The sequence below is a fragment of the Felis catus genome, chromosome D1 (assembly GCF_018350175.1).
Source record: "Felis catus isolate Fca126 chromosome D1, F.catus_Fca126_mat1.0, whole genome shotgun sequence".
Classification (NCBI taxonomy): Eukaryota; Metazoa; Chordata; class Mammalia; order Carnivora; family Felidae; genus Felis; species Felis catus.
Genome location: NC_058377.1, coordinates 64,539,079 through 64,563,733, shown reverse-complemented (window position 1 = coordinate 64,563,733; position 24,655 = coordinate 64,539,079). Strand labels below are relative to the sequence as shown.

The 24,655-nt window shown below is 44.6% G+C and overlaps 1 protein-coding gene across 14 annotated transcripts in view; it reads right to left on the bottom strand.

Annotated features, from left to right (window-relative positions):
* Nucleotides 1-24,655, bottom strand: part of PPFIBP2 (PPFIA binding protein 2) — a 144,948-nt gene that overhangs the window by 50,362 nt on the left and 69,931 nt on the right. For 11 of the 14 annotated variants that reach the window (XM_045038896.1, XM_006937067.5, XM_045038900.1 and 8 more), the window contains 2 exons: nt 14,924-15,016; nt 10,364-10,477 (listed from right to left, as the gene is read on the bottom strand). The exons of 1 other annotated variant lie outside the window; for it this stretch is intronic. In XM_045038896.1, the coding sequence (XP_044894831.1) occupies nt 10,364-10,477; nt 14,924-15,016 (207 nt within the window). Of the gene's footprint in view, nt 1-3,856; nt 4,930-4,964; nt 5,023-10,363; nt 10,478-14,923; nt 15,017-24,655 lie in introns of those variants that run through there. 2 more of the 14 variants (XM_045038901.1, XM_045038902.1) reach the window with 2 other exon arrangements.

Below are 24,655 nucleotides of genomic sequence, written 5' to 3'. Positions count from 1 at the left end.
CCAAAGGCCATGGTCCATGAGCTCCAGAGTCTTGGCACACGGGAGACACGGTTTCCAGCAATGAGACTACAGTATGGCCATCAGGAGAGTGACCAGCCAAATCAGCAGACAGAAAAGATACACTATTCCATCTCAGCATGAACTTTCTATATTAAGTTGGGCAACCTAACCCTCATACAAGAATGGTGATCAACATTCTGACCAATAGCTATGATTTCATATATTCTGAACCGTCCTCAGACTACAAACCAAACCACACAGGACACAGATCTTAACTAGGAAAACATGATTCCCTAGGCCAAGCCCCTCAATGTGTCAGAAAGCCAGTCTACAAACTCTTCATCTGCTAATCTGAAGGGACGGGTACCTAGAAGTTCAGCAAAATGAACTCACTGAGCACTGGGCAAAGGAGGCCGGCTCTTCCTGTTTCAGCTAGACTTGAACTAGCTTATAGCACAGAGGCAGTGACCCTGCCATGTGAGAACCACAGCGTACTTGGTCATGAGTAGTCACCCAGATCAATGTGTATAATGGTGGAGGTGGGGAAGGAGAGAAGACACACAGATTCCATGAGTGCCTCCTCTGTGCCAGACCCCACAGGGTGCTTTACATACATGCTTTCAATAAACCCTCCTGGTGATTTGACAGTAAATACTATCCTGACCTGAGTAATAGACACTAAATACTAACCTGGCCCAGAGACTGGCCTTGTCTTGACCAAAGACACATGCCAGTCAACAACAGCAGAGTGCGTTAGTTTGCAAACCAAAGTCTGTTTGATTCCAAAACTCTTTTCTGTCTAACGTATCACATGGTCTCCCAAACAGAGGAAGAAGTCCAAGAATTTTAAGGAAAATAAAAGAAAAAAAATACCTGCTGAAAAAAAATCCAATCAACAAATATTCACGGAGTCACGGAGTGAGGAAATAGCCACTCAAACTGTTAAGATTTTGTTGAGCGCACACTCTCTACCAGGGCCTGGCGCGAAGGCTCCCTGAAGATCTAATCCTCTCTGATACCACCTACTCACTCCCACCTCCTCTCTCTTCCTTCCTCACCTTCCCCTCTGTTCCACCACCTCATTCTACGTTTCTCTCTCCATCCTTTCATCTACCTGTTTTGTTCCACAAATGACTTGAGGCGGTTTGAATAATGGACAATTTAAGTTAAAATGTAAAATCATGAAAGTTAAAGCAGGGAGGAAAAGAAGTTGAGGCCAGAGCCACCGCTGGTATAAAACTCCTAAAGTTCTGTGGGTTGCTAGAGATGGACTATACCGTGTACGTGAGCTCTCCAAGCCACCAATGCAAAGGGGTAGAGAAGTAATTCTATAAATCAGATAGCAACAATTGCTTTAGAGTACGGACAATTGAGAAAATGTTGTTCCATTCCATTCCAGACTTCAATCATTTACTCAACATGTTTTTAAGTATCTACCAGAAGTCAAGGCCTAGGGATATGATTATTAAAAACACAGCCCACTGAGTGCTTGAATATCTTACATGCAGTTTGCCCGCTAAGCAACATTCATGATACTGCCGCCTTGGTGGGATCAAAAAAAGCCTCAGAATGTATCTCTCCTGAACAGTAGGAATCTATTCCACTTCTGTTAATGCCAAAATCCCTCTAGCTATTTTAGGTTGCCAGGTTGTAATTGGTCACACCAATGTTCCCACTGACAAGGATAATATTCTAATTGGTTGTACTAAAGTTCCAATAGCCGTTCCAGTTGGTCACGGCAGGGTTCCAATTGGTTACACTAACATCCCAAGTGGGAGTTCCAGTTATTAGTGATTATATTCCAGCTATTATATCTATTAGCATATGCCTCTACCTTTCATTGTCCTTACCCCTCATCCTGGTAAGTACTGTCCTACTCCCTGAATTCAAAATCAGCCTTCAACAAGCTCATCCAGTCCAGCTCCACTTCCCATCTCCAGGTACACATGGTCCCCAGCCACTATTTCGTGTTATATTCTCTATCATACGTGTCTAAAGAAGGTTTACCCTACATTTTCTTTTTTTTTTTTTTTATTTTTTTTTTCAACGTTTTTTATTTATTTTTGGGACAGAGAGAAACAGAGCATGAACGGGGGAGGGGCAGAGAGAGAGGGAGACACAGCATCGGAAACAGGCTCCAGGCTCCGAGCCATCAGCCCAGAGCCCGACGTGGGGCTCGAACTCACGGACCGCGAGATCGTGACCTGGCTGAAGTCGGACGCTCAACCGACTGCGCCACCCAGGCGCCCCTACCCTACATTTTCAACTGTTCCTTCTCCGTCCAGCATAAACTGAATCCTGACTTTTGCAGCCTATCACATACCCTTCCCAGTCATCTCAAGTGGAGTCCATCCTGTTTCGGCAATCCAACTTTACTGGACATGCTTCCAGACCACTACTGTCCTTATTGATCATCTACATCTGCCCTCCTCTTCTAAAGTGGTGCCATTCAGTTACAGCACATTCCAGAACCCAAGACAACTTATCCAGAACCCAAGACAGTCTCTCATTTTCCTCAGGGCTTTTTTCTTTTGAGCAATGGTTTCTCTACCTAGTTTGGGCACATTCCTTCTCCTCAGTAACTTCAACATCCTTGTTCCCTCCTTGTTAGTCTTCCAATATCCACTCTGGTTTCACCTTTCTTGAGCACAACACCAACAGGTTTGCTTCCACCTTGCCTCAGTTTCTCAGCAGGATGGCCATCATCTTAATCCAGAATGCATTTGCTCTGCTTCTAAAATCTTCAGCTCTGATACAGTCTCCTTTGGCCACAGTCCTCTAACCTTTCAAGTTTCCCATTTACAGACTCAAACAATCTTTCATTTCTTCTACTGTGGCCAATACTTACCTGTTTTCCTAGTTAATAAACTTCCCTTAAGTAGTATTTGCCTCCTTATCCATTCTATACCTGAGTTCATTTCAAGTGTATCATATCTGCACCAGAAAATTCCTCATTCTAGTTCATCTCTACCCTTAGACCTAAAGTGCATTTGCTTTACCAGAGCCCAGTCCATGCCAAACCTCAAAGTCTTTTGTCTATGTTTCTACTCCCTGTGGCCTGAAAATTGCTGGTAAAAGACACTTGATGATGCCAATTGGTTTCCATACAAATTTACGCTATCTAATTAGAGCTGATCTTCCAATACCGCCTGGCACCCTTGCGTTCATCTCTGGTTGGTTCCTTTCAGAGATTGTTCCAAATCTTTCCCATTCTCCTCCAGCCATAAACCTTACCCTTTCTTCCTTTTCTCCTCAAATAACCTCTCCTGTATACTGAAAAGGTATTTTAAATATTTATTTTTGAGAGGGAGGGAGGGAGGGAGGGAGAGGGAGAGGGAGAGGGAGAGAGAGAGAGAATGTACATGCAAGCAGGGGAGAAGCAGAGAGAGAGGGGGAGACAGGATCCAAAGCAGACTTTGTGCTGACAGTGGAGAGCCCAATGCAGGGCTCAAACTTGTGAACCATGAGATCATGACCTGAGCCGAAGTCAGACGCTTAACTGACTGAGCCACCCAGCCACCTCCGGAAAGGTATTTTAAAATAATCTGTTCATTTGTTGAGCTTACATCCCTTTTTTCAAAATCTCCTGGAATCATCTCTCATTCATGTCTCTTAAATCCATGTCTTTGAGCAAGCAAGTCCATGTCTCATGTTGGGTTCTTTCACCTTTAAGAACCACTCTCAAGCCTAGTAAGTTTCCAGGTTGCACATAGAAAGCATATGTTCAAGGACACAAAGATTCCAGAGTGTGCTCTGGAATTACCCCATCTGACCCTCCTTCCCATTGCTGACTATCTCTCAGTCTCTAGACTTCATGCCATACCCACATAGCTTGATGTTCAGGCTTTCAAGTTACCTCCCCGGTCAATCGTTAGTGTTTGGCTGTGATCTCTGAGTTCTGGTCCGGCTTCTCCCTCCAGCCAGTAAGTCTGAAGGACGAAGGACGACTACTCACATGGTCCTCGGCTCCCCCTCACCTCTGTCCTGACTGTGAGGAAGTTCCCACCCAGTCTGTGCTTCGCAAGGGTAAGACCATTAATCATCTACTCTGACAGGCATTTAATCTCTTTCACCATCAGCTCCCATTCCTCAGGCTATAAACATGATCAAATTTCTGACATTCAAAAGAACTTTCCCTCTTGACCTTGCCTTCCCCTTAAGCAACCATCATCAACTCTCTTGTGCTCTCGCTAGGCAAATGCATGTTCTGTGTGCACTGTTTCTATGAATGCACTCTCTCCTCATCCCCTCCCTCACCCCTTCCCAGTCAAGTTCTAGAAAGAATAATCTAACCCTTGCTGCCTCTTCTTCCTCACTTTCCTGTCTGGATGCCTGCAACCCAGATTCTGCCTTCACCAGGTAGGGCACACAAACAGTTCTGGTTCTGGGGACCAATGTCCCAACTTTCAGACGCAACCTGTACTTCTCAGCTTTCAACCATTTAACTCTTCACCCACTGATAAGTATAAGATAACACTTGCCATCCCATCCTTCCTTCCAATTTCCTGATCTGTCTTTTTTTTTTTTTTTCCTTCTGTCTCTTTTGCTAGCTTCTTTTACTCCGGTCTACCTCTTAAGAGAAAGGTTGTTGGATCCCTAGCTCTCAGCCTAAAGACTGGATCCAGCCCATTTGTCTGGAGCATGAAGGCGAGGCTTGGTCCCTGCTCCAACCTACAGGGTAGATCTAGCTGGGTGTCTCTCTGAATCATGCAGCTACCATAATGTGGGGGGAGGTGAGGTGTGGGGAGACAGGGGGCTGGAGAGAAGGGGGACAGGTTTCATAAGCTTCATTAACTTCTGCTTTCCCAATTGTTTCCGGGTTGCCTAGGGACAGACGGCAAGGGGAGAGGAGTGGGTGGTACATGAGGCAGGTGATTTTTGTTACTACAAACCATGAAACTAGGTAATGAAACTTTAGGGGAAAAAACAAAAAACAAAAACCAATGAACAAAATCATCACTCACCCCTCTCACTTCACCACTACCAGTAACCTCTTCCAGAAGGGCAAAGACATCTCCTTTCCTGGAGATGGGAAAAAAACTTACATCTCAGAGAAAACCATCATTTCCTTTTTCCAAAGCTCAGTCTGAGACTGGAGCTGATAAAAAGAAGTGGCCTTTCAATTTATTCTCTCCTTAAAGGGCCACATCTTGAAGCAATTACTTCCATCTTTAAGTGTGGAACATGACCCAGGGAGTTACTGACCAATGACAGAGGACTGGAGCCAGACTGGCAATCTGAAACCAGAGTGAAGGAAGGGGCCATGGAAAGACATGAAAGGAAAAAATGCATCCCTTTGCTCTTTGAAGTAAGAGGCCTAGGCTGTGCCAGAAAGCCGCTTTCATGAGTAACACTGCAGCGAGGGGCTTGTTGTCAACCTGGGTTCGAGTCCAGACTCAGCCCCCACTACGGAAACCATCTCTCTGGAACCTCAGCCCCCTCATCCGTGAACAAAGAACACCTACTTTGCATGGTGGTATGGAGATTCAACGTCAAATAAGATCAGCTTGAAGAAAGCAGTTATTTCTGGCTCCTACATCTCCCAGGGGGCAGGTTTGGGGAAGAACTGGCAAATCCTGGTTTTCTTCAGTCACAAATCAGGTGTCTCACCTCTGAGACAGGGTCGTGCTTCCACAGAATCAGGGGTACATAGCTCTGTTTACTATTCTTTTTGAGACAGAGATACCCCTTTAAAGGTACTCTTGGAAAATTTATCTGCCAGGTGCTGACGACACTTTTGAGTTCATAAACCCGGACACATTGTCCTTCACTCAACTCAAGGGCAGGAACTGGGTATCTTAGGCCCTTAATCCACATGCTCAAGATCTTTTTTTAATGTTTATTTATTTTTGAGACAGAGGGAGAGTGTGAGTGGGGGAGGGGCAGAGAGAGAGGGAGATACAGAATCTGAAACAGGCTCCAGGCTCTGAGCTGTCAGCACAGAGCCTGATGCAGGGCTTGAACCCACGAACCGTGAGATCATGACCTGAGCCGAAGTTGGACGCTTAACCGACTGAGCCACCCAGGCGCCCTGTGCATGCTCAAGATCTTAAAAATGATGACTTGTGAGAGAGTTCGGTTTTAACAAAACTGAAATAACACCTCTAAGAAGTGGGAAATATGGAGCCCATATGATCATCCCTGTTCTCACTATATAAGAACACAGGTTTGACAACTTTCCTGGATCAACAGAAAGGCACGTAGACTGACTCCAAATCCCAGAAATTTGTCTTTCCACATCTCACCTGAAAGATAGCCAAAACAATGAGGATGCCTAACACCTGGGGCTCTAGGTCAGGTGGGAGGTCTGAAATCGAAGCTGTTGTCCTTCAGGATTTCCCCAAAGTTTGGGTTCTTCACAAGGAAGTTTGCATCCTTTACTTCCTCCCCATTTGGCTCTCCTAGCCTGTCCTCTTTTTGACACTGAACATTGTTTCTGCTCTCGACATTGATTACATGTGTAAACAGCTAGTCTCTGGAAAGTGCTCCATTTGGCTGTCAGCTCTGTATAAAGTCTATTATCCACTAAGTAGCATCAGCTTCTTCCTCAAAGTCATCATCCTCTGGAGAAGGGTCAACAATCAGAGGCAGAGAAGTTTGCTGTGCAGGGCCCTAATAGACTCCAGAGGCCACTTTAGAAAAAGTCACCAGGGACCTCAATGCATCAGCAGGGCCATGGAGAACCCGCCCTGTGGCGTAGATTTTGTCGCCAGCACAGTCTGAGCTAGTTACAACAAGGATATGGCTGGTCCATGCCTATATTCTCAGGGTGCTAATTCTAGACAGCCCAGGGGTACAGCTCTCAGAGATGCTGGTAGGCAATGCCTTGACCTGCTTAGGATACAGAAGGCAGAGGTCAGCCCTGTGAGCTCTGTACCCAGGCCAGACTGTCCCAGACCTATGAAAACAAACCTAGGCTGCGGCCTCTTGGAGACCCATTTATGGATTTCCTGGAAAATCCACACCTGTTCAGGGAGTCTGAGACCATCCCTGAGTAGGTGCTTCCAGAGGCAGTCCCCAAAGAGGCTCAGAGGTTCCCCTTTGCCACCCTGAATTTTGCAGGGGGCTGCAAAAATATTTTACCCTCAAATGCGTCCATCACCTATGTGCTGCTCACGTAGACCGGTGGGTGCTAATACTATTTGGTTCTGGCTTGCCTCTCTAACCCCAAGGCCTTCATTCACGCTCTTCAGATGGGTTAATGCAAAGAAGAAAACAGATGGGACCTGAGAGATCAGCATTCAGCAGGGACAGGCTGAGGGGTGCTAACTCCCTCCCCTCTTGGGCTCCTGCTGGAGGGAGGCGGACAAAGCAGCTGTGGAGAGAGATGGCTCAGTGGGGTTGCTGGAGCCTATGTAAGCACAGGGCATGGGCTATACTGGTTGGGTTTGGGTTTCCTTAAGTCCTCCAGGAGCTATTCCAGCCAGTGGAGGGGGCTAGAGGCTAGAGCAGGGGTTGTAGACTACAGGTCTGCGGACCAGGCTTGGCCTGCAGGTATGCACGGTGTGGTTCACACAGTACTTATTTTTTTCCCTTTAAATTAGTTGCCAATGCTTTAAAAATAGACTTATCTTTAAATCTGGATTTCCCACCTGCTGTGAAGAATGAGACTATCTTACAGCACCGGGCCTACATGGGCAGTCAGCTAAAGGCGGGGAGCAAGTGCCTCCTTTAGACAAGGCCACTCCATGCGTGGGCGTAGTGCTCCCAGGGACAGCGTACCCAAGGGCGGTGGCGTCAACAGGCAGTTGTCAGAAGGCCAGGCCTCACACTGATTGGGAAGGGGCCTCACTCAGAGCTCCGCAGGCCTCAGAGCAGGAGGCCAGGCTTGGCTCAGAGCATGAATAGTCTCCAAGGGCTGGCAAAAAGAGGCAATTGTTTGCGTCCCTCCTCCTCCTCAGGGCTGGGAGTCCTCCTAGTTCCTACCACCAGAAGCCAAGAGCCCTGCGGTCCAGGATATCAGCATCAGACAAGCAAGTCCCTGCCTGTCCTCAGTTCAGAGGACACATGCATAACATCCTGTAAGCTACAGACGGCATTACCTCAGCACCGTGGGACAAGAAAGAAGTGCCTTTTCAAACAGCATCAAGCAGATTTCAGGAAAGGACTGGCATGTGCCACAGAGGGTTCAACTCGGGCTTCAGAGCTGGGAACCCAAACGTCTCCAGCTCAGGGACCACCAAGCCCAGCAAACACACAAGTGGGAGCCGAGGCTCAAATAAGTCCCGTGAGTTGAACTCAGGAGGTGCCAAAGAGGAGTCTTCCACACTCCCTTCGTTTTATCCTTGAAAGTTGGAGGGAACACAGTGAACGTTATGAGCATAAAAATAACTTGGGTAAGTTCAAGGGAAGATCTTTAAACCTGAGAGGTGACAAATAAGACCTACCACACTCCAAAATATACCAAGCCAAGACATCCACCTCTGTGGCACACACGAACCACAGGCCTGATACCTCACCCACAACACAAAAGATAATTGATCTTAAGACTTTTTCAAAAGTCTAAAATCCAGTCCATGGGCGGATGTTTGAAGAGCAAGACAGCCTAACCAGGTGGAGTTGGGAACCGACACCAGACTCCTTGACCCAGAGACGCTGACGAGGGAGCAGAACCACTGCACAGAGAGGGGTGTAGGTCAGCCCTGGAAGAGCAGCCGGGACAGGCGGTCAGGTAGCTCAGGCACCAAATGCAGCCATGCTCTGACCTCCGATCCCAGGTACTGCCACCAGGCAATGCCTTCCTGAAACATCAACCTGACGTTCTCCAGACACGTTCCCTTCCACATTCAAATCTTCTTTGTTCTCTGTCTGGGGTTTTGCAATACTCCATCCCCACCTCAAAGCCACACCTCTATCACTCTTTGTGAAAATGCTTTCCCGCCCTTAGAGAGCTTTCCATTTTCTTTCCTGGTTTTCAAAAAGAAGACCCAGCTTAAAAAAATAAACTCAACTCCTGCTACTCAGGGAATAGGATGAGCAAGAGAAATGCACACAATTTAAATAGAAAAATCAAATGGAGCCACGAATGTGGTAACTTATTAATCAGAGATGAAAAGAAAGCAAACTAGAAAGCATACAGCTTCTGAGCTGTTAGAACTAGTTCCATCTAGTTGAGGACATCTACATTAGAAGTACTGACTTAAAAAAAAAAGTTCTTGAAATGCACTAAAAACTAAGAAATACTTGGAAGCAAATGTTTCTCCTAAGACCAAAGGTCAAATGCAAAGCCTGTGTTCATTACCATTCTATCAAAACGCTATTTGAATTTTATGCTGATCATGACAACAAAAAACATTCAAGCTCTGGGGGAAAGATTACATATAAGCAGCCATCTACTTGAACCCATACATGTTAATGGACTGTCATTCTTTAAATAATTAATGAGCACCTCCCATGCAACAAGGACTATTCCAGGAGCTCCAAAGCATAAACCGTGATTGAAGTTTGTGTGTGTGTGTGTGTGTGTGTGTGTGTTTCCTAAAATTGCTGTAACTATAAGAACCATTCAAGGAAATTAGATCATCTTGATAGATTTCATAAAATTTCTAATCAGCCTCTCAAAAGATTTGGAAAAGCCTGAATAAAAACTCAACACCCCTTTCGAAAAATTCAGCTCATCATTTACCAAATGGTAAAATCGTTCAAGGGTAGAAAAATGATTATTTTATTTTCCCTTCAAAAAAAAAAAAGCCTCTCAGTGGTAGTACACAGTAAGATTTAAAACTGGAAAAAACTTCACTCTGATGCTAAGCATACAAAATCAGAGAAGCAAATCGTATCTGTGGTGTGCAGAGAGCTTTGTAAATTACACCTATACCTGATGACAAGGAGGATGAAAAGGAAACAAGACATTTACGAGATTTAATTGAATGGGATGAGAACAGCTCCATTTTTCATGTTGACAGCAATTAAATTACATTAAAATATTATGTGTGTAATACATTTTATCAAAGAAGACTACACAAACTGGGAGGGGAAGAGGGAGGTGGGAAGGGGGCACGCAGGAAGCTAACCAACTTCCTCAAACCCCAGATGCCGCCAACAGTCAAGCTGTGGCTGGTGTCAGAAGGGTGACTTTGTCAGCACAGCGCCCCTGAACCTGAACCTGGCTAGATCAAGTGCCACCTGGGAATCTGTCTAACCAGCTCAACAGGTTATTCCTCTCAGGCCAGCCCTTCTCGCCCCTCCCTGCAAAGCTCAGTTGGGGCAAGTTTCACCTGCTGTACAAACACCACACGCAGAGCGCCCAGCCTACCTCCAGGCAGGATGGGGGAGTGAGTAGTGAGAGCGGTGACTGGACACAGCGACTTTTAACACATGAGCTGCGTTATAACCCCAGGGCCTTCAGCCCTCACGCCCTTACCTGTTGAAGCATCTCTTCGGCGGCATTGAGTTTCACCTGGTGTCCTTCCAGGCACACCTCCAGGTCCCGAATCTTTTCTCCTTGTGCTTCCACTTGGTCTGTGAGGACACTCACCTGCCCCAGGAAATAAAGCAATGGTAGAGGAGCAGAAATGGCTCACCTACTGCTGGGAAACCATACTACTAATCCGTACATAAAAATGCCTTTTCTTTTTGGCGGGCAGCAGGTGGGGGGAGTGAGTGTCCTGGATGGAGAAAACTCCAGCTGTTTTCTTACCTTGCCATTGCCTAACTGACGTTGTCACATTTCCTGCTCTTGACACACTCCAGAGAAAAATACCCAGCAGTCAGGAGAGCTGCCTCCGGGCTGGACTCCCGCTCCTTAGTCCTCTTACAGAGCTCGCTCTGGCAGTCCGGACCTCAAGGCATATCTCCGCCGGCAGGCCAGGGCTCTGCCACCTCATGTGGAAGAGCAATCCAAACTCCTGGGGAAACTAACCAATGACCTTACCTCTCTCATAAGGGTGTGAGGGCTGCTCACCTATCAGGCGAGTGTTCTGAAGCAATTAAGGAATGTGGGATGTAAAGGGCATGTATTAGCACCGACAAAACTTGGCTCCAGAAAGGTTTTTGTGCTTCACAGGCCAAAACATGACTCTAAGTCATAACACACACATGCCACATTGCACATAGAGTGGCAGGAAAGTCGTCTTTCTAAAAATCATGGAGAAGATCTCTTGGGATTAATAAAGATCCATTTATAGGAAGTCCTTTAAATTATACCCTAACTACATATGGAGGATTTCCATAGTCTGCTCTAGTAGCAAACTGCCCCCAGATCCTCCCTTTTATTAAAAAGGTGCCTCAGAGCAGGAAGATGAAGAAAGAGAATGGATGGCCTCCCCAAATAAAGAAATCAGTGACTGGTAAATTAAGATCCTTTAGACACTTTTGGTTTTCAACCAATGGTTGAGTCATTGTCATTTACATATAGATTATCCTAAATGATTTCTCAGTCTGTAAAGGAATGATAGCTGGAGCACGAAGGAGCTAATGTAATTCACTTATGAGCGTTTAAATAAACTATCAGTTATAGGGGCACCTGGATGGCTTAGTTGGTTAAGCATCTGACTTTGGCTCAGGTCATGATCTCGCAGTTTGTGGGTTCAAGCCCCGAGTCAGGCTCTGTGCTAACAGCTCAGAACCTGGGGCCTGTGTCTGGGGCCTGGATTCTGGGTCTCCCTATCTCTCTCTCTTTCTGCTCCTCTCCCACTCATGCTTTCTCTCAAAAATAAACATTAAAAAAAAAATTACAAAGCTCCCTTTACAAAGGAAAAAAAAAACCCAAATGAATACTGCTACTTTAAGCTCTCCATTTTTATGTTCCCAAATGGATAATGAATTATTGAAACCTATTCTTGGAGTTGATACACAGTGTACAAATATTCCAGTTATAATCCAAAAACAGGTGCCTTCTGCCAGTTAGGCCCATCTTGAACACAAACCTTCGTAGTGGTTTTTTCAATCCTCATGACCCAACACTCTCAGCAGTCCTGGCCTTTTATAGCTACTAGCTCTACTTTCAAAGGGGTAGGAATCCAGAGGGTGGCCTTTCAGAGCTCCCTGGGTTTCAGAGTTTCTGTTTGGGAAGGTTGCGTTATGGTTAATCTTATTATGAGGATTAACACATATCATCTGCACCACACCTCAGGGCCATGCGCTGGCGGTACCCACATGAATATGTGGTCTCCAGCGTTCCATGCCCTGTAGCTCAGCTGTGTGTAAGACTCAAGACATGCAGGGCTACGGGCTCTTTACAAAACCTTTTTTTTTTCCTTACAAACTTGAATACTCAGTAGAAAGATCATGGAGAGAGGCACAGAAAATTGGGACAACTGTATAAAGATCCTAGAAGGTGACCTTTATTCAATAAAAATACTTTGAGTCCCTAACTCTGTGCTAGGCATAATTTTAGGCACTGTGGGGAATACAGAAGTGGAAAAAAAGGGAGGGGGTGAAAATCCTTGTCTTAAAAAAATGACATTCTGATGAAGATATAAAAGATTTTGATTTTAGTATACTGCCAAAGTGAGCACAGAAGATTGTGTGTGTGTGTGTGTGTGTGTGTGTGTGTGTGTGTGTTTTAAATATTATGAAAACAAAGTAATTTGTTATGTGTGATTTGCCTCGTTCTTCTCCAAGTAGATCTAGGAGAACATTCTGGGCCAAGTGATTGAATTAATTCAGTCTGGCTGAGCTGCCTTGTAAGTTAAGCAAAAGGTTCTACCATGTTGAGGGGCTAACCGGCTCCATGGGTCACTACAAAACAGGGTGGTCACCTACGAGCAGCTCTGAAAGGCTGTTCACAAGCTCCTGGAATAGAAACCACTAGGATCCACTTCTGACTTCTGTGATTAGTTTCCCATGTGTGTTAGGACTAGAAATAAGGATTCTTCAAGGATTCAGGGTTTAAAAAAAATTTTTTTTAATATTTTATCTTATTTTTGAGAGAGAGACAGAGTGTGAGTGGGGAGGGGCAGAGAGAGAGGGAGATACGGAATGCGAAGAAGGATTCAGGGTTTAAAACAAAACTGTGAATGCCAAAGAACATTATCACAGAGGACTTTATTAAATTGTGTACCTTTAAACAGAATGTGTGGTTTCAGCCACAAAGGTTCCTGGTTCAAAGGTTTGTGAGTTCATACTTTTTGCCACAAAATTTCAAATTGGAAACTCTGATCAATTGCGTCATTGGGATGGAGTTTCAAATTACACATCCCTCAAAATATGTGCGATATAATGTGCTATATAATCTGCCCCCTCCTACCTCTCTGAAGGTAGTTCCTCCCCACCAGATTTCTTCACGGTCATCAACTCCAGCCACACAGACCCTTGCTGTTCATCCTATACACCAAGCACACTCCTTGTTCAGGGTGTGTGTGGGGCCAGCCTCCCTGCCTGGAATGTGCTTCTCTGGGCATCCACGGGGATCCCTCCTCCCTAGCTTGCTTCAGGACTCCTATCAGGGAGGTCTTCCCTGACTACGTAATCCTTACCCTGCTTTCCTTTTCTCCATAGGATTTATCACTGTCAGAAACCTTTTATGTATTGTTTACTGGAGAGACACCCCCCCCACACACACACACACACATTCTGTAAGAACAGCAACTTAGTTTATTTTCTTCACGGCTGCAACCCCAGCACCTAAAACTAGTGTCTGCCAAATTGCAGTCGCTTACATATACATATTTAATGTTTATTGTATATTTTTGAGAGAGAGAGAAAGAGAAAAAAATGAGCATGGGAGGGGGAGGGGCAGAGAACAAAGGGGAACAGAGGATCTGAAGCAAGCTCTGTGCTGATAGCAGAGAGCCTGATGCAGGGCTTGAACTCATGAACGAACCATGAGATCATGACCTGAGTCGAAGTCAGATGCTTAACCGGGTGAGCCACCCAGGTACCCCTCAAATATTTTTTTAATTAACAAATTAATGGGAAAAAAAGATATAAATTATATAATTGCACATTTGGCCCAAGCTTATTTAAAATAGGGACAGGGAAAAAAAGAAAAGGCTAGGGAAAAAAAGGCCAAAATGTTAAACTCTCTTTTTGACTTCCAAAATTCCTAAAATAATCATTCATTACTCTTACATTCATAAGATGAATAAGATGAAATAGAAGGAAAAAAAAAAGCCAAATAGCCTCTTAATTCCAGTGCTCTAAGCTAAAGCCCACAGTGGAGGGTTCTAGAACCCTACCCTGCCCCCTCTCCCAAAACACTACCAGCCCTGTCTACCACGCTTCACGATTTTGAAGGAGCCAGGACTGGAATATGTCCTTTCTGATCCTCCAAATCATCAATCACAGTGCCTGATACATACCAGGCACTGAACAAATGCTTGATTTATGCGTTTGAGAGTGAACACAGCAAAGAGCCCCTATCACAACAAAAGGCCTCATGTAAGAATGCTCAACTTCATGTCCTGCCAAGGAACAGGAGTTTTCAGAACTGAAATGTTCCTTTGACTATCTTTCTCCATAACAAGTTTTGGAGTTCCTTTCTTTGAGGCAAGAAAGTCATCAAAGGCTCATTAGCCCATGTTACCAGCTCCAGGGGATTTGGCCTCAAAGTGATCAGTCTAGATCCAGCTCCAGACGATTTGGGCCTGATCCTGTCAGCATCCAACCTTACATCCATATTACTCACGGCTGTTTTATTAGAGACATGAGGACACATCTTATCTCCCTTAGAAGATTCCTGGGCTCCTAGAGGACAGGGCCTCATTCATCAGCCTGGCCACAGAGCTTCCAGTGTACAGGCTCAGTAGTACAAGGATGAGTAAAGGAACACATTCACGGCCCGAAAGCCAGTCCAGCGTTTCACTGTGGCCTCAGTGACTTTCTGCTTTGTTTCAGGAAGAGTCTATTTAGAAAACATACACTTCAGGAGCAGGATAAATCCAACAGGGAAAAAAAAAACCTCTTGTACTTCCCTTCCACTTAGGGCACCTACAGAGGCGGAGGTAACAGGATAAGCCGTTTCCCATGAAAAAGGACCCACCTGTAAAATGAGGGACTCCTTATCTCCTTCTAGACGTGCCAAGCGTTCCTGGTACGTTTCATTAGTAGCAGCACCGTGGTGATTCACCTGGGACTAAAAAGGGGGTGGGGGGGAAAGAATTACACTTAAAAGGTTGGGAAAACATCTTACCAACTTTAAAACGAAGTGTGTAATTTGTGAGGACAGCACATGCTGGTTGCATGTGCAAAACCACCCACCTAAACAGGAAGCCACAGGATTTCAAAACTACTACGAGGAGGACCATTGAAAGGTGCGCCTTGAAAGCTGGCAAAATCATCCCCCCACCCCGATGACCTCACCCTTGGCCAGGAAGGCCTGAATGGAACTCCAGACCCAGTGGTGCTTGACTTGACTGGGCGTGTTGGGTCTGGTTTAGGTGGAGGCACAGCCTGCCAGACGCACCAACGGCAATGAGGCTACTCTTTGGGGAGGCCGGGGAGCTGGTACCATTCACCAAGGAGCTATGTGGGAACAAGTTCCGCACAGATCTCGGTCTCTCCTAACTCTCACACCAGAGTTCTCCAGACCTAAGGCACACCTCACGGCATGGAGGCCCATCCTGAGCACCGCAGGGAGCACAGAGGATGGGGGACGCCAGCCACAAGGCCCTTCATCCACTCACACATGCCTTCCAGGAGTGGCCAATCCCTCCCCTTCATAAGGGCTCTTAGCAGGCCAGGCTGGCATGCTGCATGCTTACTTCTCTCGGTTCTCACACTACAGGGGAAGATGAAACATCCCAAGAAGACCCCAAATGATAGCCAGAGGGACCTCAAAGGACTAACAGGAAACAGAGAGATCCAGAAACCAGAAAACAGCAAAAAGGGAGAAGAAATAAAATGGCAGATGGGAGGCAGAGTTCATAAAATGCTCTGAGCAAGAAACAGGAGGCTTCAGTCACTTTTTGGGTGTATCTGACCTGGTTATAGGCAGGGAAGAGGGAGAGAGGTGGCTGCTAATGTGACTGAGCTGGCCCAATGCCACCAACACTCCCTTCCTCCATGCTTAAAGGAAGACCGAAACCTAGAGGCCCCGGGTAGGCCATTCAGGGGCTTGGCAGCCTGAAAAAGCAGATCTGATTGCTAAATGGGAAAGTGACAATCATCAGAATCTGGGCTAGTCCAGAGGAGTAAATGCTCTGAGGTTTATGAGGCAGTCTCCTCATTCCAGAGGCAAGTCATGGTTTGCAAAGGAGTGGGTCAGAGAGGAACCCAGGCCGAGAGGTGGGCCCCTTCTCCTGAGCCCATTTCCCCACATTCCAACCTTCAGAATGGGCTTGCCAACCCCAGGCTAGCCAGGCCTGCAGCACCCGCCTCGGCACCACTGCCTTTCACTCCAGCCTCTCTCCAGTGTGCATCTTGTTCACGGTTGTGGAAGCTCTTTCATACCAGAGACAAAGGGCCTTAACAATCACAAACGACTTCTTTGTGTTCATGGCAGTTTATTGTTGCTACATTAATTCTGGTCCTCATATGGTCAAACTCTGACTAGTACACAAGGATATAATTATAACCGAAGTATTCTCAGAACCTAAAACGAGAGGAAAATAATTCTTAACAGCAGGTCAAATGCTTCTCTGTCAAAGAACTCACATGATGGTGATTTTCAGGGAATAGCGAGAAAAGGACCCAGGCACCCAAGGGAAGCTGTGCACGTCTGATCCCACTACCAAAGTGGACACACGTATAGGGCCACCCACCCCTGGTAGCTGCCATTTCTCCAGCAGGAGGTGAAGGAGAGAAGACCAAAGGGAAGACTGCAGCAAGCCACCACACCACTGTGCCTAAGTCGGACCCATACAATCACCCAGAGGCACAGCTATTTTTACTAACTGGCCAAAAAGCAAGTTGATGCCATAAGTTCAGTTAATACCCAAAATGCACGCCACAGAGTCCATAACAGATGACAGAAGTAGATTAAAAAACAAACAAACAAACAAAACAAAAAACGAATCTGGATCCACTCTAGCAGCCGAAGGAAAAAGACGAATATGGTAAATAAAGTCAAACTGGGAGAAACAGAACTATTCCTACAGAATGGAGAAACTTTCAGATTTTCAGAGACTCTATGCAATGGGATAAACATCCCAATATCCATGATGATATCCTCATAGTAAACAGAGCCCAGGAGAACTCACTGCTTTGCTATGATACCCTCTAAATAGATCAAAGGTTAAGGGATCATATAGGCTAAAGGCCAAAGCAATTCAATGGAGAACCAATGCAATGTGGCCCAAGCAAAGGACAGCAGATCTATAGCAAGCACTTATATAGTACTAGACATGAGCCAGGTGCTATTGACAGTACTTTACATGCCTTAACTCTTTTAATACTTCCCATAATCCTGTAAGATGAATATTATTTTGATTCCATTTTGCAAACAAAGGAATTGAGGCACCAAATGTATGAACGAGGCATACGTGGCTATTTTGCCTAACTGACTACGTGGGAAATTAATTTTCTGTTGTAGGTTAATTAAAGAGATCAAGTACAAATTTTGTTTTAGATATTGAGACTGTATGAAATTTCACTTAAAATAAGTTTTAAAACACTATCTGAACCTAAATGTCCATTAATAAAGGAGTGGCTAGAAAAACTACGGCTCATCCGTATTGTGGACAATTTGTGGCATTTTAGAGCATGAGGTAGGTATTTATGAACCATCACAAAAATATCAGATATCTTGGAGAGTGAAAATAGCAAGATCCAACGAATCATACAGTGTGGTATTAGAAAACAGTACTACACAGCTCCATGGGTATATGGCAGATGTATGAAAATAAATAGACCAAGTGTCTGGAAGGCTACACAACTCAGAACAGTGCTGTCTCCTGGGGATGTGTTTGGGCTACAGAAAGCTGGGGATGGGAGGTTCGGTCAAGGTGGGATTTTACTTCATCCATAAACATTTTTGTAAGAAGCTCAAATATTTTCTTGAATAGTTAAAATACATTTTAAGATCTAGGAACACTGAGTACCAACAACAGTGGTTTCTGGTACTTGCTTCCTCTCATAGCAGCCTTGAGGGGCACACCCTCTCCCCCAGCAGTCACACTGGTCCACATGATGGTAATCCTCATGGCAGAAAGGCACCTCCCTTGTCTCAAATCGTGGTTCTAGAGTAATAGAGCATCTTCCTATCTTGTTCAGTCTACCAAAATCACTTCTGCTCTCTAGCAAGCTTTCAAGAAGTATTAAACAGCAGTGAGATGGAGATAACATCCCAGACAGAAGTCTGCAGTATCACCATTCTTTGCTTTTCCTGACATACAGAGCCAGGTCTTCACAATATAGAAAAGATTGAGATCTTGAAAACTGCAGTCCCTTAGAAAGGCACAGACCAGGATAAAACACCATCTCCACTTGAAGAGCCTGAAAAGCATCTGAGAACAGAACGAAGAAGAGGATTATTTTAGAACTATCTTGTTGAATGCCAATATTCATCAGCCGAAGGTGAGGATTTCATTACAGCATAAAAGACACATGGTTATGAAAATGTCATTCCAATTATTCAGAAACATGTTCAAAGAGAGATGGGGAGCGCCTGGGTGGCTCAGTTGGTTGAGTGTCTGACTCTTGATTTCAGCTCAGGTGGTGATCTCGTGGTTCGTGAGATTGAGCCCACGTCAGGCTCTGCACTGAATATGGAGCCTGCTTGAGATTCTCTCTCACTCCCTCAGTCCCAACCTCACTCTTACTCTCCCGCTCTTTCAAAATAAACAAAACAAAAAAAAAAAAAAAAGAAGAAGAATTAGGACACAGTTCTGCCTTGTCCTACTTTAAAAAGAGTTTGTAGGGTGTTGGGGTGGTTCAGTAGGTTAAGCATCTGACTTTGGCTCAGGTCATGATCTTGTGGTTTGTGGGTTTGAGCTGCATTGGGCTCTGTGCTGACAGCTCAGAGCCTGGAGCCTGCTTCAGATTCTGTCTTTTTCTCCTCTCTGCCCTTCCCTCACTCATGCTTCGTTTCTCTCAAAAATGAATAAATCTTAAAAATTAAGAAGAGCTTGTTTAATCAGAGGGTATGCCAGTTTCCCTAATTCTAACAGTGGAATTGCAATAGGAGACTCAGATCAATTTGCAGATCTGGGTCCCTGAGTGACTCAGGTTTGGGTGTCTCTGAAAACTCTTGTCCATGTTCTCTAGGAGGTAAATCAGTGATAGAGTCGCTGCTCAGCTCTCCACACCTGAGGTTGGACTGAGAGACCCATGCTGGCAACCAACCAAGGGAAGACAGTCAAGTCAAATTCTGAAGGGTGCTACATGCTAAATTTCTATTCCTCCACACTCTGGCATGGCAGGGGAATTTAAAGGAGAGTTCTACCCTGTTCTACTCTATCAAGGATGCTCACACTATTGATGAGTAAAAACGAAATATTTCTTATTTATATTCAACTAATGAGGTTAGCCCCTAGGCTAGATCTAAAAGACTGCTGATGTACTACTAGGTAGGATATACATCAATTTGATTTTCTCTTCTGTTTTATTATTTCTACAAATGTGACAGAAGAAAAATGGATCTTCTCATTCAAATTTGCTACAGAGATGTTCCTGAATCTATAACTGAGGTTAGTTACCTGGTACATTGTGTGGGACCAAGAGATACTGTGTGGAAGCAAGGTATCTGTGTACTCTATGGAGGTGAAATGGCAAGTACAGATTGACATTTCCATGTCCTCTTGAATCTTGACTGAATGTCACAGTGAAACATGCTCCCTCTCTCGTATCACAGAACTTAACAGAATGGGGAATTCTTCTTGTATGTATGTTGTCAATAACTGAGTAACTTTAGCCAAGATTATTGAAGCCAAACCATCTTTGCCTTTATCAAGGCATTGCTCTCAAGAGTCTGGGAAATCCATCCTCTAAAAGCCAGAACTCTTGAAGGCAAATATGAAACATAGTCCAGAACTTTCAGATCAAGGACTTCCTGAGGCCTTGAGAGTGATGTTACTGTGAGTCCTCAGGAACAGAGAAAACACAGCACTTTGACTCTGGCAGGTTATGGATCTATTTTTAGAAGACCCCAAATGCTATTACTTCTAGGGCTGGGCAAGCATAGTATAGAGCTCTCACAATCAATAGTCTAAGGTGGGGCTATTTCCTAAGCCATTATGAAGCGGAAAAGAGAGGCTTTAGGATGATTTAGCAGCCATGTGGGTTGTTCTATGGTTGGGGCTCATGGAGTTGATCATAAAAGTTAATCAGTCTCAGTGATTAGGAGGGCAGGGAGAGGCGGGAGAGAGGACTGTGTGTGTCCAGGAAGAAGAGCACTGACCAGACAAGATTCCAGCATGGATAGTCTCTACATAAAAGGAAGTTTGGGCCAAACAAGGACACTAGTCTAATCTAGACTGAGTCCTGCCTCCACCTCTCCCAAAGGTTGGTGAATAAGCCACTTACTCTTAGTAAGTTCCTCATGCACAGAGAGCTGAATACCAACAGACCCAAGAAATAAAATAGGCTTTCCATATCTTGGGGGTCACTGCATTTTAATTAGGGATGAGATTATCTGGGGACATTTAGAGCCCCCAAAAGAAACTTATTGGTTATAAAAAACAAAAAAACAAACCAAAAAAACCCTCCAGACTAGTCAATTTCCCTCTTGTTTTCTTGTTCAGGAGGGAATAAAAGACCAGTACAGAGAATTCTTCTGAACCCTGGAATCTACCGTCTGTCTAGAATAGGCTGGGCCATTGCCTTTACTGTAACCACATGGCACAGGTGAGGGCTGCCACCTTCTTAGAGATATTCTCACCCCTCCCAGCCACCTGATCTAAAGCATGGATGGTTGAATCCTTTTAAACTGAAATTTTAAACTTGGGAATAGAAAATGGTAGTGGTTGTGCTAGAAGGTTCTTATGTTTGTTAGTAGCCATGTCCTCATTCTGTGGAAGCAGCTGGTTTGCAGAAGTCAACAAAGAAACCAACATGCATGGAAACACAAATAAAAGCCAAGAAAGAGACTGGTGGCATTCTCATCTCAGATTCACGTGGTCTCAAGGCAGTGAGATTTCTGCCCTTCCTGTTGGTTCCCTCTTAACCTGCACTGGGTTCAAACTGAGTTTCTGTTGCTTGCACCCGACAGCCCAGTCTCATGCATTTGTCTCAAAAGGTGCTAAATCAATTGACCGAAATCTACTCCTTTGAAAACAAGAAAGAATTCCTGTGTTTTGGATAGAATACTAAGTTACAAAGAAACTCTGCCTACTGCTGATTTCCTTGAATGGGCAGTTGAGGAAAGAATGGTCAGTTCTGAGCCAACTATAGTTAATACCAGGATCATTAGCAAAAGCCAGTGTGGCACAGAGTATGTCTGTGGGATGCACAGGGATAAAAATGGCACTCAGTCTCCTTCATGTGTGAAATGGAAGACTTCCTATCTACCAACTGTTGGCCTCCATTAGTTCGCATGTAGAGAAAGAAGGTTAAGGCAGGAGATAATACAAGATGTGATAGACCCATGGGTATCAACTGGTGTGTGTGTGGGGGGGGTAGTAAAAATAAATTAAAACACAACAATAAATAGGAAGGTAAAGTAGAGCTAAAAGATGTAAGGGTGAATGGGAAACAAATAAATAATGGGTAATAAGAACATGAAAACACCTAACTGCCATTTAAGAAGTTATATTGAAAGACTGACATGTCTGTACATGCTGTACAAATGTGAGGTCTGGGAGCTGGGGGGCCAAGAGCTGGGGTACCCATACCCACCCTTTGCCCATCTGGAATTCAAGGCAGGGGATCCCTGGAGACTTTGTTGTGGGCTTCCATATGCATGTGCAGAATTCCTATAGCCTCCTCCTACGCAGGCATGACCTCTGCAAAATGACAGCTACGAATGTCTAGGAGGCAGGGCTGTACTAACCATGTGTACTCTTAGGTAGGTCATCTCATTTCAGGTTTTCCTATCCTTTAAATGGAAAAAATTATACCTCACAGAGCAATGTAGAGGGTCGGTTAGGTCATTAAGCCTCAAAATCTACAGGAATAAAGGCACAGAATGTTCTTTATAGAGGGATGCTCTAATATTTCCTGTCTAATACAAACAGCTTTTGAATGATGGTGGAAATATGGAAATCATTTAAACGGCTTTGTTTAAGCTAAAAGACCAAAGTACGGTTACAAGCAGTTCATCCCTTGTACTGGCAGTTTTAATTAATTCATTCTTTTTGTTCAAGAGAACAAAAAGGCAATGTTTCTGATTAGGACACCTATGAAGTATCTGTAAAGATCTGTACAAACAGCCCAGGGGAACAATAACCAAAATATCTTCAGGCTATAAAGAAAGAAAAAAAAAAAAGCCCAAGTGACAACATAGAACTCACTGCTATCTAAGAGCTCTGGAATCATGCTTGTGGTGTAAACAGCTGAGGATGTGTCACTTTTCCATCGTCCCTGAAAAGATGCCCACGCTTTGAGTCAGATCTACAGGACCACAAGTTTTTCTTCCTTGTGAGCATTTTACTACATACTGTAAGTAATATGTACTACATACATTACAAAGGAGCGCAATGAGAATTTCAATAGCTGATAATCACCAATCATAAAAACTTGAATTTTTATTTCTGTTCCAATCTGGAAGTCAGGTCCAATTTAAGTTAAACATGAGCATTCTAGCCAAATCACCCCTGGCAGCTTCCCCAGAGCCATCACCCTCTGACTCTAGTGGCTGGTTAGATTCCATGATGCTTGCTCACTCTTGGCTGGCCCCTCCATTGTAGCTTGGCCAAGGAAGAGCCATGTTAGGTCTCTGCAGAGGTCTGGAGAAGAGTGCTTGATGCCAAGGCCAGGAGCCATGCAGAATCCCCAGGAGGACTCTTTCTCCTCCCGGCCAGATTCTACCAAAATGGCATGCCCTTTGCATATGGTATGGTCCACTCTCAGGAATGCTGGGTAGGCCACTTGTACAGTATTCCCCTGACTGGTACAGGCTAGAAGACCTCCTGTCAGCACCTCACTTCTCTGAACATGGGGAAAGAGCTGGTTCCAGAACAGTCAAGTGGGGCAGACAAGAGGTCACATGGGGGTATGCAAGCATGGAGTGTGGGGAAATCCTAAGGCTGTATAGTGTGACAGCTCTAGCCGTCACAGTGTTATTCAGAGCCAACAGCTACTTCTCAGAGCTGCTGCCTTGGGCTCCAAAATACATCTGCCCCCCATGTTTTGATACCAAGATCTGCAGTCTTCACAAGGTAAAGTCACATTTCCTTCAGTGCTTCTAATAAGCTGTGAATTCCAGTCCCCTCAGGATCCTGGCCACATTTCAAATACTGTCCCAACTGGTCAGATCATTTTATATGATGGCCTCTTGCTTGTAAATACATGAAGATTTTGAACAACATACTGGATAAGGCTCTCCCTTCATTAGTCATTAGGAATGTGAGATGACGTGTTTTTAGCTGAATAAGAAAACAAGGGAAAATGTGTAGTATTTCCAGGCTGCATAGTCAAGAGGATTTTATCAAATCCAGAAAACCAATTTTAAGTGAGTCATAGCTGCCAGGCACAGAAGAGAGGTCAGAGTCACTCAGGCCAGACTTCAAGCTCAGAAGTACCACTCACATACCAAACTTTGCAGAAACTTGAAAAATGTAGACCTTAAAAATAAGCAGACCAAAAAAAATAAAAAGTGGGTCATGAGGCAATACTCAATTCCTGTTACATAGTTCAGGTTACCTATCACCAAGGGAACCAAGCAGTAGGAGTGTAGGTGGGTGCTTCTAAATAGGAAAGTCTCCCTAGATTTTTTGGTTAGGGAGTTAAAGGTTTTCTGTCAGTTATTATAAAACCAACTGTTCCCAGGACCAGTTCCACCTTTTCTAGGCAAAGAATAGTCAAGCCAGTTTACAATCTTTGGCACAGAGTTAAAGAAGTTTCTTCCAGATGCAGTAGGAGTGGAGTGCAATCAGCTTCTTGACTACTCAGAGTCCAACAAGAGAAATCCTATCCTGACCTTGACCTCTTTAGGCCTTCCACCTCCTGGTTTCAATTATATCTAAGAGGAGGATAAATGTCGCTGGGAGAGGTGTCAACTGTCAAATGATCTAAATGCCCACCTTCAAGGGAAAATAAAGCAAAGTTCATAAATAGCAAACAGGTTGGTCGACTAAAGTTCATGTAATCACACATTCTTTCTTCACTTATCTATTCAATGACTCAAATATTCCTGAATACCTACTAGGTGCCACACTGTGCTAAACAAATGATTCATTCCCTCCCCTCAGAGAGCTTTGTAGTCTGACAGGGAGATGTGAGAAGTATGGTCATAGAATAAGCCAGCAGTGGTGGTACAGGAGAGGGACAAATGGATTATACCCTCAAGGGAGAAGACAGGCTTTAGAGTGGAGTCACTGCTTGAATGAGCTTGGAAAGCTATGAAGGAATTCCCCCAGGAAAATGGGAAAGCAGAATCTTTGGAAAGTTTTCCTAATAAAGACTACCCATAAAGCCATGACCATCAACTACCCTTCAGACACTCTGGTTTCCCCCAGACTAACACAAAAAACAAAGGATATGGTGAAGACCATCTACCTATAAGCTCCCCAATCAAGGAGTTGGTGTGATGTGCATGATGGCTCCTAAATGATCATCCTAAGGATGATCTGGAGTGAAAGAAATGCACTGGATTTACTAAGATCTTGTTCCAAAAGTATAGCCTTGGAGAAGCTTGGTCCCCACTACAAGCTCTTGATCAGGTGGCTGGATACAAAAG